This window comes from Hyla sarda, chromosome 6 (assembly GCF_029499605.1).
Source record: "Hyla sarda isolate aHylSar1 chromosome 6, aHylSar1.hap1, whole genome shotgun sequence".
Classification (NCBI taxonomy): Eukaryota; Metazoa; Chordata; class Amphibia; order Anura; family Hylidae; genus Hyla; species Hyla sarda.
In genome coordinates this window covers 182,693,480-182,708,447 of record NC_079194.1, presented here as the reverse complement: position 1 = coordinate 182,708,447, position 14,968 = coordinate 182,693,480, and the positions used below count along the sequence as shown (strand labels likewise).

The following is a 14,968-nucleotide window of genomic DNA, read 5'->3' as shown; positions in this document are numbered from 1 at the left end:
AAAAGCTGGAGCAATGTTTGATCACTTTTACTCAACATCTTTCACTTTTTATTCAAGCATCAATTTTTGTACATTTGTCCTTTGGCAGGGTAAACCCTTGTATGGTAAACCAGAAGGTATCAATTTTGTATAAAGAGCAAAGCAAATGGCTGAGCAAAATTCTGCCGGACCGGTCTACAGCACAATATACTGTATGCACTGCACTGTTTTCAGTCACAGATAGAGTTGAGCGAACTTACAGTAAATTCGATTCATCACAAACTTCTCGGCTCGGCAGTTGATGACTTTTCCTGCGTAAATTAGTTCAGCCTTCAGGTGCTCCCGTGGGCTGGAAAAGGAGGATACATTCCTAGGAGACTCTTTCCTAGGACTGTATCCACCTTTTCCAGCCCACCGGAGCACCTGAAAGCTGAACTAATTTATGCAGGAAAAGTCAACAACTGCCGAGCCGAGAAGTTTGTGACGAATCGAATCTACTGTAAGTTCGCTCATCTCTAGTCACAGACTGACAAATTCACTACAATGTGATGGAACAATTTAGTGCAGCAGATTAATATGCAATAAATGCCATTACTGTTTTCCCAGGAAGAATAGAAAGCGTGTACGTGCCCTCCCACGTCACCCTCTACCCCCTTGTGTACATGTTGCAAAATTATTCCCCAAACAAGCATTATTTACCTCTATGTAAACCCGCTCAGCTTCACGCGTCATCCTAATGGCTGCTGAGCAAATGCAAATAGCTCACAACAAATTAAATATTGAGAGACGTTATTAAGAAATACACTTCAATTAAATATTCATAGGAAGCCTCATAATTCATTTACAACTGCCCCTCCCTTAAATCAACTCTTCTTACCTAATGCACAAACATGATTTTAGCATAGCCCCAACCCTTCCGCTGCCACATACAGCAAAATGTCCCAGTGAAGAAGAAAAAGAAGTCCTCTGGGGTGCTGTGATTATATTCCTTTTCTGTCCATGGACCCTGGTCAAGGTCGGATTAAACCATCATAATGTATCTTGAGTACTGCTCTCCTTTACAAACAGTATATACATATACACTGCCCAAAAAAATAAAGGGAACACTTAAACAACACAATGTAACTCCAAGTCAATCACACTTCTGTGAAATCACACTGTCCACTCAGGAAGCAACACTGATTGACAATCAATTTCACATGCTGTTGTGCAAATGGAACAGACAACAGGTGGAATTTATAGGCAATTAGCAAGACACCCACCCAATAAAGGAGTGGTTCTTCAGGTGGTGACCACAGACCACTTCTCTGTTCCTATGCTTCCTGGCTGATGTTTTGTAGTATAGAGACAGAGCTTAGTTTTGCCAGGATCTGTGGCACTGAGCAGAACACAGGACTCACAGAAGGAAGGTAACGTCCAACAGGTTTTAATTAGTGATAATGCAACACGTTTCGCTGCGCATGCGCAGATGTTTTGGTCATTTGTGAATGCTGGTGGTGCTTTCCCTCTAGTGGTAACATGAGACGGTGTCTACAATCCACACAAGTGACCCAGGTAGTGCAGCTCATCCAGGATGGCACATCAATGCAAGCTGTGGCAAGAAGGCTTGCTGTGTCTGTCAGCGTAGTGTCCAGAGAATGGAGATGCCACCAGGAGACAGATCAGTACATCAGGAGACGTTGAGGAGGCCGTAGGAAGGCAACAACCCAGCAGCAGGACCGCTTCTGCCTTTGTGCAAGAGGAGCACTGCCAGAGCCCTGCAAAATGACCTCCAGCAGGCCACAAATGTGCATGTGTCCACTCAAATGGTCAGAAACAGACTCCATGAGGGTGGAATGAGGGCCCAACGTCCATTGATGGGGGTTGTGCTTACAGCCCAACACCGTGCAGGAGTCTGGAGATGCCATGGAGAACGTTCTGCTGCCTGCAAGACCATCCTCCAGCATGACCATTTTTTAGCGGTGGGTCAGTAATGGTGTGGGGTAGCATTTCTTTGGAGCACAGCTCTCCAGAGGTAGCCTGACTGCCATTAGGTACCGAGATGAGGTCCTCAGAACCCTTGTGAGACCATATGCTGGTGCAGTAAGAGAAGGAGAGAGAAAACAAGGAGAGGACAGCACCTCGTGTGATTCCGTGGGTACAATTGCCCACTTTTACCCCCGTGTGATGTGCGCTCACCTGGGGGACTCTTCGGACAGTCATATCACCCCTCCGTGTGGGGTCAGATGGGAGATCTTGGGCTGCAGCCTGCAGATACTTGGCCAAACACCTCCAGTGGTGAGCGGCAGGAGAAATGTTGCTTGAAAAGGAAAAAGATGTTCTGCAGCGGCGCTGCCCTTCTGAGACCTAGTATTGGATTCAGTCCGATATGGTAAAAAGTATTCACATTTAAGAAGACGTCCGGCACTCAGGGAATAGCAGGTAAAACTTATGCCAATTGCGTTCTGAATAAAGCCGTACAGAAGTTTTACCTGCTATTCCCTGAGTGACGGATGTCTTCTTTTGTGGTCTCTACAGAACCAGGAGCGGTACCAGTGTCCGTGGCACAAGGACTTGCAGCAGACGGAGGAGCGGTGAGCGGTTCCAACTCGTTTATATATGTGACAATTACTTACCCACATTACAGCACACATGTAATATCTAAGCTAGGAATCCATACTACCCTTCTTGTGGATTAAATTCAATTAAATAAAGCACATGTAATGGCTTTAATACAGTAACTTGCCATATGTACATATAAATTACTGGAAATACATTATAATGAAATACAGGATATGAGAAAAGTATTGATGTTGTGCCTATAAAATGCTGTTAATGGCCATTATCGCCCATCCAGCATTCATGCTTTGAATAAAGGTTTTACACTATGGTACACACAGATAGGTGTACGCTTTCGATAATATAGACTCATCTAACGCAGAATGCCCTGGAGACCTGAATTAACCAGTTCACCATTTCGGAATAGACAAACAGGGTCTGTTTCCTTCATCTATTATATTAATGCTTGGGAATCACAATTTGCAGGACAAGCAAGCTGAAAACAACACATCAGGATACAGTTTAACAGAGACAAACAAGAAGCAGCCTTATTGGCTCGAGAGACTAGCAGAAGCAACGTTGCTCTGGAAACCTGGGAATGAAGAGGATCACCTGCATCGCTTCGCCTGACCTTTTCATAAGCATTGAGCGCAATAATCAACAGGACAAATTAAATGTGTGTACACAAACCCAGCGAGATCATAAACACAATGATCAATCCCCAGAGTCTTTATTACAGCAATTTAGAAAGAGCAGAACTTGCCTTGCAAGCTTTGAAAATATTTAGCATCAAGTCCAGGAATCCCCTTAGGTCCCATTCCAAAACACCCTACAAAATGAGACCCTTAGCTCATCTGGCAATGATGAGGCCAGAGGTAGCAAAGGTTGTGTCTATTACTCTCCTGCTATCATATATTATTAACACTGGGAGGTCAAATGCAGCACTCACATAGGTGAGAGGATATACAATATAAGGGAATACATAACGAGACCACCCAACCCAAACGTCAAGGTTTATTGAGCAGATGGGAGAATGGTCACTTATTATGCTCCGTTGTTATGATCTTTGAGTCATACTGCTCCGTTCATTATAGTTATGATGACTGAGTTGTGTTCAGTATGTGCAAGGCGAATTGTGTTTGTACTGCATCAGTTAACCTACCGATCAGTATAACTTCTAAAAATGGAAAACACTAAGCAGTATAGATCCAAATATTCTGCTTAATTCCTTATGGGGAACTGCTTCCTAACTAATGTAGGGGAACAGCTGCCTATACCTAATGTGGTGGAGCTGCTGCCTATACCTATGTGGGAAAACTGCTGCCTACCTAATGTGGGTGACTTCTGCTACCTTCAGAATGTGGGGTACTTCTTTTGCCTTGCTAATATGGGGGGCTATCTACTATGTTCCTGCCTAGCTAATATGAGGATAAACTACCAAACTAATAGAGGGGGCTACCTAAGTAGGGGGTTTTCACACAAGGAACAGCTATCTGGGGGATTTACCTATAGGGGGCATGACTACCGTACCTACCTGGGGACACTAACTAACTGGGGGCATGACCTACTAGGGGCCACTACCTCCTGGGGACACTACCTACCCAAAGGCATTACCTACCTGTAAGTCCGTAAGCAACACCTTATTTTCTGTCTGCTAACACAAAATACTCTTCCCGAGAGGAGACTCTGGATCCGCCACTGGGTGGAGGGGGGTGCTGGCTATTTACTTGACCAACTACCTTGGTACCTAACTTTATACCTGGATGCCTATCTACTTACCTACATACCTGGCTATCACACTACCTACATACCTGGCTACCTAACTATGTAACTGGCTACCTAATTACATTCATATCTGGCCTTCATACATGGCTGCCTAACTACCTAGCTAGCCACCTACCTACTTATCTGGGTTCCTGATCTACCTACCTAGTTACTTACCTACTTGCCCTTTTACTGTGCAGAACACCAAGGAGGGCATTATTACAGTTTGTGAGTCTATAGATGGAAAGACTGTGTAGAGGAGGGGAGGGCACTGGAAAAAAAGAGTCTAACATGTTTGTCTGGCAGATGTTAAGAGATCCACAGTCTGAACCAAACGGTGAAAAAAAGGAAAGAGGATGTCGCCGTTTAGAAAATATGTAATTGTGAGTCCCTAGATGTAACTGTAATCAAATATATGGTATACAGATCTATGTACAGCTGGTATCTACCTCTATATGGGCACTGTATGTAATCACTTATATATTATAAAGATCCTGGATAGTATACTGGTCTGTGTATAGGGGTTTTATTCAGTAGAGTATGGTGGTATTATTCCCCCATTGTGTGGTGGAATATATTCCTCCTTGTATACTGGTATTATTGGTCATCGAATATTATTTAACCTACGTTAAAGTGTTTCTTGAAATAATAATAATAAAATAAATTATTATTTTGGTCCAGGGGCCCTGAGTATTGTCAGTCCGCCCCTGACCCTATGCATTGTGTAGTGGCTTCAGCTGATCTGCATTACTATGTCCAGTGATTCTGCTGCACAACATATCCCAGCAGTGAGATTGCACAATGAGCCCATAAAAAGCTTCCACACTTAAACACAAAGCTGTTTGAGCAAAGCATTGTGCATTGGCCTGGTCTGACATAGATTACTATGTCCCGCAGGGACGTGCACAGACATTATGAAGGGCAGGAGCTCAAGTAAAAAAGAGGGTACTTCCCATAATTAAAAAATGTCTGCCAGACTCAAAGGGGTACTCCGCCTCTGGCATCTTATCCCCTATCCAAAGGATAGGGGATAAGATGTTAGATCGCCGCGGTCCCGCTGCTGGGGACCCCGGGGATCGCCACTGCGGCATCCCGCCATCATTACTGCACAGAGCAAGTTCGCTCTGTGCGTAATGACGGGCGATATAGGGGCCGGAGCAGCGTGACGTCATGCCTCCGCCCCTCATGACATCACGGCCCCTCCCCTTAATGCAAGTCTATGGCAGGGGGCGTGACGACAGCCCCCCCCCCCCACCCATAGACTTGTATTGACGGGGGAGGGCTGTGACGTCACGAGGGGCGGAGCCATGACGTAACGATGCTCCGGCCCCTGTATTGCCCATCATTACGTGCAGAGCGATCTCGCTCTGCGCAGTAATGATAGCGGGGTGCTGCAGCAGCGATCCCCGGAGTCCCCAGCAGCGGGACCGCGGCGATCTAACATCTTATCCCCTATCCTTTGGATAGGGGATAAGATGTCTCGGGGCGGAGTACCCCTTTAATAGGTATGCTTAGCAGAAAGCAAAGTAATGTCACAAGGGAGAGGTGCTGCGGCCCAGGGACACAGTGGACCTCTGACCAGGCCTCCTTAACATTTCTAGCCCCCATAAAAGTGGGTGTTTTTGTAAAATATAGTCAAGAACAGCTTCTGTGAAGGTATGCCACGTGTATATACACTTTGGCTGTGCCGCCATTTTTATTTACACAAAACATGTGACAGATGCACTTTAATACACTGTATTATAGAGGAGATTTCTCAAAACCTGTGCGGAGAAAGAGCGGTGCAGTCGTCCATAGCAACCAATCAGATCACTTCTTTCATTTTGCAGAGGGCTTTTCCTCTGCAAAGGTTTCAATAAATCTCCCCCTATACGCCCCGGTCTGACCTCTATTTGATAGAACGTGCACTGTATCTGGCCTCATCCAACACCCACTTCATGCAGGAATCTCCACACAGCCCTGGTTCTTACACTGAAGAGATGGGCATTACTCAAATATATGCTTACAGTACATGCTACAATATACAAGAATTTGCACACACAAAAAAAAATTGTAAGTGAGAACGAAGAATTATAAATATGCAGAAGATGGCCGGGCATAACACAGCATACAGGACAGTGGCAGGGAAGCTTGGCAAACCGGGTCTGCCTCTATTGCGCACAAGACTGACTTTGCATACTAGCAATGTAGGGCAATATCTATAAAACGACTGGACCGATTTTAGTAAGTATAACATTATTTTTCATCTGTTCACCCGCACTATGTCAGTTTCCCTTTAATTATACTGTATCCCCATTAATTAATCTATATATATAAAAATAGTGGGCCTGACTCACTGACTCATCAACGCCCAGCCTAAACCCTTGGACCTAGAAAGCTGAATTTTTTCACAGGTGTTGTTTTTAAGAAATAGACGAGGAATAAGAAAGGATTTTTCTAAATTCATCCCGTAAAGGGGTGAAAAAGGGGATGAAAGGTTGTATGAAAGTTCGTCATTTTTGAAGCTAGAAGCATGAAACTTTGTTTTTAGGCTAAAAATTTGAGAGAAAGAAACACATGTTTTAACATTTTCTAAAATTCCACCCCTGAAGGACCAAAAGTATACCCAGCGCTGCGGCACGGGAGGGTTATGAAACAAGCTCAGGAGCTGAACTCGCATCATACCCGCACGGTCCCGGCTGTTATCAGCAGCCAGGACCCGTTGCTAATGCCGGACATCGCCGTTCCGGCAGATGTCTGGCATTAACTCTTTAGACGCGGCGATCAAAGTTGAAAGAATTCGGGTTGTTTGGATGCCCGTAGACTTTACCCAGAGCGGCCTCATAGGATCAAAAGCTAGTTGACTACATACTGTGCCACCATTATTTAACTATACTGAGTCATCATTAAGGATATATACACTGTGCCAGCATGCATGAAAAATATACTGTGTCCCCGATGACATGCTGGCATTACCAATGCGGTCTTTCAGGTCGATGGCAAGGGCCGCAAACACTTCAGCGGACACCGCCGCCACTTACTGTGGACTCGCTTGGCTGAGCTTCACACGTGGACTCTCCTTCTTGGTGCACTCTCCTCTCCTCACACAAGACAAATCTGGTGGGTGGAGTACTGCTTGTGGCTTTATAGCAGGCTCCCCCAAAATAGCCGCCAGCCGGAAGTACGTGCAGCCTCTTCAAAGTTCCCCTGTGCAACAAGGTTGGTTCCCGTGCCCAGGGGCATTTTGTCTGGAAGGAATTTTTTGCACGCTTCATGCTCTTTGGATTAACCCCTGCTGGGGCAGACTGGAATCTGTGGCGCAGCATGAATTTGTTGCGCTGCTTGCACACACTGACGAACTTGAATTACACAGTCTATTACAATCTTCACACACTGTAAGGCGGTGAATAAAGTGCTCCCCCTCTTTTTCTTTAGTGACGGTCGGCATAAAAGCAAAGTCCCGTACAATACTTCTGGCGCATAAACTGTTGAACGCTTTGTGCGGTTTCTAGGATATAGTTCAGAATGAGGGTTTTGCAGGCACACACCCGAACCCTGTTTGTGACACCAAAAACATGTGGTAGCCAAGGGGTGTTAGTAGAAATACCTTATCACTTTTTGACGCCAGGGCACCGTTATCCTGTACATGGTCCAAGGTTGGAGACAGCTTCTCCTTGGCCAGACACGGGGAGTAAATGAACACACCCACATCAGGTTATGAATAACTGTCTTTACTGAGCTGGGTGCAGATGGTTTTACACTGACAGTTGATTTTGAGTGAGAGAGTGCAGCTCAACCCCTTGGGAGCCCTGTTTCTTTTCTGGGACTTGCGGTGCTTTCACCAAACAGATTTATACGGACTTGTAAGAAGAGTAGATAAATCCTGGTAGGTAGGGTTCTGTCAAGGTACTGAAGCCTTCTCCGCCGGGGCATGAACTTCCACCATGCAAGTAATCCTTGCAGAATGACCAGCTTGAATAAATTTGATCTGGACCTTCTCTTGAGGCTACTCCACACAACACCCTTGAACCACACTGTTGCCCAGTAGTGATGTCGCGAACATAAAATTTCCGGTTCGCGAACGACGAACGCGAACTTCCGCAAATGTTCGCGAACCGCCATTGACTTCAATGGGCAGGCGAATTTTAAAACCCACAGGGACTCTTTCTGGCCACAATAGTGATTTAAAAGTTGTTTCAAGGGGACTAATACCTGGACTGTGGCGTGCCGGAGGGGGATCCATGGCAAAACTCCCATGGAAAATTACATAGTGGATGCAGAGTCTGGTTTTAATCCATAAAGGGCATAAATCACCTATTATTCCTAAATTCTTTGGAATAACGTGCTTTAGCCCCCCTTTAGGCAGCACATAGGTAGAGCCTCCCTTTACGCAGCACATAGAGCCCCCTTTAGGCAGCACATAGTTAGATCCCCCCTTTAGGCATCACATAGATCCCCCCTTTAGGCAGCACATAGATTCCCCCATATTAGGCAGCACATAGTAAGAGCCCCCCTTTAGGCAGCACATAGGTAGAGCCTCCCTTTAGGCAGCACATAGAGCCCCCTTTTGGCAGCACATAGTTAGATCCCCCTTTAGGCATCACATAGTTAGATCCCCCCTTTAGGCAGCACATAGATTCCCCCATGTTAGACAGCACATAGTTAGAGCTCCCCTTTAGGCAGCACATAGGTAGAGCCTCCCTTTATGCAGCACATAGAGCCCCCTTTAGGCAGCACATAGTTAGATCCCCCCTTTAGGCATCACATAGATCCCCCCTTTAGGCAGCACATAGATTCCCCCATATTAGGCAGCACATAGTAAGAGCCCCCCTTTAGGCAGCACATACGTAGAGCCTCCCTTTAGGCAGCACATAGGTAGAGCCTCCCTTTAGGCAGCACATAGAGCCCCCTTTAGGCAGCACATAGTTAGATCCCCTTTAGGCATCACATAGTTAGATCCCCCCTTTAGGCAGCACATAGATTCCCCCATGTTAGGCAGCACATAGTTAGAGTCCCCCTTTTGGCGGCACATAGAGCCCCCCTTTAGGCAGCACATAGATTCCCCCATATTAGGCAGCACATAGTTAGAGCCTCCCTTTAGGCAGCTCATAGATTCCCCCATATTAGGCAGCACATAGTTAGAGCCCCCCTTTAGGCAGCACATAGAGCCCCCCTTTAGACAGCACATAGATTCCCCCATATTAGGCAGCACATAGTTAGAGCCTCCCTTTAGGCAGCACATAGAGCCCCCTTTAGGCCGCACATATTTAGATCCCCCTTTAGGCAGCACATAGATTCCCCCATATTAGGCAGCACATAGTTAAAGCCCCCTTAAGGCAGCACTGGTTTTATTTCACAGCCAAAAAAGGTATTTTTTTATATTTATTTGAACAACTGTCACACCAAATGTGATTTGCACTAGTGTGACAATGAGCAAAAAAGGTTGCCAGCGGAGTTCCCCTTTTAAGCAGAGGTCCCCAACCAGGGTGCCTCCAGCAGTTGCAAGACACACGGACTGAACTTATACCCCTTTTAATACTGTAGTTAGTTGCTTGAAGGAAATTAAGTTTAAACCGGAGTACTCCTTTTAACCAGCGGTTCCCTCCCAACCAGGGTGCCTCCAGCTGTTACAAGACACACGGACTGATATTTGAGCCCTAAAAAGGGCTTTTTTGGGTGCTATCCTTAAAGCAGATGTTACACTAGTGCTTTAGGAGTAAAGTGGACCCTAAATACACCACCTAGCAGCAACCTAGCTATCGTTTCCCTATTACAGCAGGAGCAGCTTCTCTGACCCTCCACTTTCTAAGCCTGCAGCATGCCGAATGAAGGTAAAATGGCGTCCGTGCAGGAGGTAGGAGGGTCTGGAAGGGAGGGACTGCTGCTGATTGGCTGTAATGTGTCTGCTGACTCTGACTCACAGGGTCAAAGTTTACCGCAATGTTAAAGTATAGGAGGCGAATCGAGCTTCACATGTGTTCGCCCGGCGATGCGAACGCGAACATGCTAAGTTCGCTGGGAACTGTTCGCCGGCGAACAATTCGCGACATCTCTATTGCCCAGACTTAGTCTGGACTAGAACTGGGGCAACTCCTACCCCCACTACACTATAAGGGGGAGACTCTAGGGGTTCCCATTGGCAGGCAGGGTCACATGGTGTTTATTGCTCTCTCTTAAGGGTACAGTAACACATTAATAACATATATACATGTAAAAGCAATAGAATTAATTTCGAAAAATATATTATTTTGCAATAAAGTGTGAACATAATTAACTATTACCCTCTGGTGGGCCCAACACCTTATGCTGCCAAGCTGCCCGAAGAAGTCCAAAGCCACAGGACAGCTTTTGGTGGTGGAACACCACACTTTGATTTCTCTATTAATTCCCTGTATACTGTGCTTCCATTTCTCTATTAATTCCCTATATACTGTACTTCCATTCCTCTATTAATTCCCTATATAATGTGCTTTTATTTCTCTATCAATTCCCTATATACTGTGCTTCCATTCCTTCCATTTCTCCTATTCCCTATATACTGTGCTTCCATATCTCTATTAATTGCCTATATACTGTGCTTATTTTCCGCTATTAATTCCCTTTATACTATGCTTCAGTTTCTTTATTAATTCCCTATATACTGTGCTTCAGTTTCTCTATTAGTCCCTTTATACTATGTTTCCATTTCTCTATTAATTCCCTATATTCTGTGCTTCCATTCTTCTATTAATTCCCTATAAACTGTGCAATTATATATTCTTCTTCAATTTCTGTATTAACCCCTTTCCGCTATAGGACGTATGCATATGTCCCACCACGTTCACGCGCTGGGACGTATGAATACGCCCTAGTGATCTCCAGCACTGCCGCGGGCAGCGCAGTAGATCGGCGGCGGGACATGTCTGTCAATCACAGCCGGAGTCCCACCACAGCTGCTGGAGCCGCGTACAGTCAGCATTAACCTCATAGATGCCATGATCAATCCTGATCACGCATCTATGGTGTTGACAGGGGGAGCGCGCTCGCTCTGTTCACCAACAATGGCGCCACGATACGATCGTGGGTCGTCATTTGTTGCTATGGCAGCAGGAGGTCAGATCATGACTGCTTTCTATGGAAGCCTGTGCGATCCAGCCTGTGTGCAGCTAATCAGGTCATACTGTGCTGCAGTTCAAATGTATTGTAGCATAATATAACCTGTAAAAAGTGTAAAAAATTAAATAAAAAGTTCTTCAATAAATGTATGAAGTGTAAAAAAATATATAAAAAAATGCCCCTTGTGAGCCCCCTCCCGTGCCCCCTCCCATAGACTTGTATTGAGGGGGCAGGGCGTGATGTCACATGGGGGCGGAGTCGGGACATCATGATACTCCGGCCCCGTGGTCGTGAGGCTTCAGACTTGGAGCCTCCAGCGCTGCGTGGAGCACACACAGGTGGGTGCTGCATAAGAGATTGCGGGAGTCCCCAGCTGCCGGTCCCCCGTGATCAGACATCTTATCCCCTATCCTTTCGATAGGGGATAAGATGTCTTAGGCCAGAAGTACCCCTTTAACAAAAAACAGAGTATTTCCAGCCGGGTTTAACAAATCACATACCAGTTCTGGATATGAAAGTGAAAGTTGACTAGCAATTTTTCCACCATTTGACTAGTTGGTGAGTGATAAATTACCCCCCCCCCCCCCCCCAAAAAAAAAAAAACATCACCTCAAAACCTTTTTGAAAAAAAAAAAAAAAGTCTGGTAAAAGGTATAGTTGGACGGCGACAGGATAGAGGAAAGAGTACCATGTCCTCTGCCAGTAAGCATGTTCATGGCAGTAACAGCAGAAGCTATTTCTTTCTTCTTGATCATTTTGAGACACTAAATCCTGTTGAAACTCTCCAAACAGAAAGTAAGGCAAGGCCAGGGCCTGAGTTTAGGAATTACAACTCTACATAATCACATGAAACAACGTCACAAGAAATGATAACAACTTTCACAAGTCCACCACTGTTTGCTGTCGGCTGGCAATAGCAACCGCTAGTCTACCACTGCCTACTGACACTGACCGTCGTATTTTGCACATGAAGGAAAATGATAAGTAATGGATAGCTTAACTCTGAGACTCTCAGTATATACCTAGAATGGGGGATTTTCTTTTTTCAATCTTAGGCTTCTTTCACACTACAAAATTACTCCATTTTAAAGATCCGTACAAAGTTCTGTCAGAAAATCAGCTGTAAAACGGCAGTTCCAAAATCCTATATGGCCGAAAATCCCATTATAGTCTATGGGATTTTTCTAATAGCGGTTTTAACCCGTTATAGCCCATTATTAATAACGGCCGTTATTTTGTGACGTAAGATAGTAATGGGAGAAATAGTGCAAGTTTTTACATCTGGTATTCCACCCTGACATGACCCATCACCAAAGGGATAAACACCTCCACCTGAACAACAAGGTTGATGCATACCTAAAAGCAATAATAATGGAAATCAGACCTCAAGGAATGAACTGATATAATAGTGTGTAATTAATTGAAGATGTAACTAGAGAAATACGATGTAGCTGGTTTCATTTAACCCCTTGGGGACGGAGCCCATTATGACCCTAAGGACAGGAGCATTTTTTGCAAATCTGACCACTGTCACTTTAAGCATTAATAACTCTGGAATGCTTTTACTTATAAATTTGATTCCGAGATTGTTTTTTCGTGACATATTCTACTTTATGTTAGTGGTAAATTTTCGGCGATACTTGCATCCTTTCTAGGTGAAAAATTTGAAAATTTCATGAAAAATGTGAAAATTTAGCATTTTTCGAACTTTGAAGCTCTCTACTTATAAGGAATATGGATATTCCAAATAAATTATATATTGATTCACATATACAATATATTTACTTTATGTTTGCATCATAAAATTGACGAGTTTTTACTTTTGGAAGACATCAGAGGGCTTCAAAGTTCAGCAGCAATTTTCCAATTTTTCGCAAAATTTTCTAAATCGGAATTTTTCAGGGACCAGTTCAGGTTTGAAGTGGATTTGAAGGGTCTTCTGGTTAGAAATACCCAATAAATGACCCCATTATAAAAACTTCACCCCTCAAAGTATTCAAAATGACAATCAGTAAGTGTGTTAACCCTTTAGGTGTTTCAGAGGAATAGCAGCAAAGTGAAGGAGAAAATTCTAAATCTTCATTTTTTACACTGGCATGTTCTTGTAGACCCAGTTTTTGAATTTTTACAAGGGGTAAAAGGAAAAAAATCCTCTCAAAATTTGTAACCCAATTTCTCTAGAGTAAGAAAATACCTCATATGTGTATGTCAAGTGTTCGGCGGGTGCACTAGAGGGCTCAGAAGTGAAGGAGCAACAATGGGATTTAGGAGAGTGAGTTTTTCTGAAATGGTTTTTGGGGGGCATGTCCCATTTAGGAAGCCCCTATGGTGCCAGGACAGCAAAAACCCCACATGGCATACTATTATGGAAACGACACCCCTCAAGGAACGTAACAAGGGGTACGGTGAGCCTTAACACCCCACAGGTGTTTGACAACTTTTTGTTAAAGTCGGATGTGTAAATGAAAAAAAAATATTTTTTCACTAAAATGCTGGTTTTTCCCCAAATTTTACTTTTTTACAAAGAGTAATAGGAGAAAATGCCCCCCAAAATTTGTAACCCCATTTCTTCTGAGTATGGAAATACCCCATATGTGGACGTCAAGTGCTCTGCGAGCGAACTATAATGCTCAGAAGAGAAGGAGTGCCATTGAGCTTTTAGAGAGATAATTTGTTTGGAATGGAAGTCGGGGGCCATGTGCATTTACAAAGCCCCCCGTGGTGCCAGAACAGTGGACCCCCCCACATGTGACCCCCCACATGTGACTACACCCCTCACGGAATGTAATGAGGGGTACAGTGAGCATTTACACCCCACTGGCGTTTGACAGATCTTTGGAACAGTGGGCTGTGCAAACAAAAAAATTAAATTTTTCATTTTCACGTTCCACTGTTCCAAAAATCTGTCAGATCCCTGTGGGGTGTAAATGCTCACTGTACCCCTTATTACATTACGTGAGGGGTGTAGTTTCCAAAATGGGGTCACATGTGGGTATTTATATTTTTGGGTTTATGTCAGAACCGCTGTAAAATCATCCACCCCTGTGCAAATCACCAATTTAGGCCTCAAATGTACATAGTGCGCTCTCACTCCTGAGCCTTGTTGTGCGCCCGCAGAGCATTTTACGCCCCACATATGGGGTATTTCCGTACTCAGGAGAAATTGCGTTACAAATTTTGGGGGTCTTTTTTTCCTTTTACCTCTTGTGAAAATAAAAAGTAAAGGGCAACACCAGCATGTTAGTGTAAAAATATATTTTTTTTACACTAACACGCTGGTGTAGACCCCAACTTTTCCTTTTCATAAGGGGTAAAAGGAGAAAAAGCCCCCCAAAATTTGTAGCGCAATTTCTCCCGAGTACGAAGATACCCCATATGTGGCCCTAAACTGTTTCCTTGAAATACGACAGGGCTCCAAAGTGAGAGAGCTCCATGCGCATTTGAGGACTAAATTAGGGATTGCATAGGGGTGGACATAGGGGTATTCTACGCCAGCGATTCCCAAACAGGGTGCCTCCAGCTGTTGCTAAACTCCCAGCATGCCTGGACAATCAGTGGCTGTCCGGAAATGCTGGGAGTTGTTGTTGTTTTGCAACAGCTGGAGGCTCCGTTT

At 44.6% G+C, this 14,968-nt stretch overlaps 1 protein-coding gene across 3 annotated transcripts in view; it reads right to left on the bottom strand.

Annotated features, from left to right (window-relative positions):
* LOC130276524 (serine/threonine-protein kinase Nek11-like) overlaps nt 1-14,968 on the bottom strand; it is a 654,676-nt gene that overhangs the window by 487,376 nt on the left and 152,332 nt on the right. The window contains exon 1 of one of the 3 annotated variants that reach the window (XM_056526013.1): nt 7,868-7,914. The exons of the other annotated variants lie outside the window; for them this stretch is intronic. Coding sequence (XP_056381988.1) covers nt 7,868-7,908 — 41 coding nt within the window. The 5' untranslated portion in view covers nt 7,909-7,914. Of the gene's footprint in view, nt 1-7,867; nt 7,915-14,968 lie in introns of those variants that run through there. 3 annotated transcript variants of the gene reach the window in all.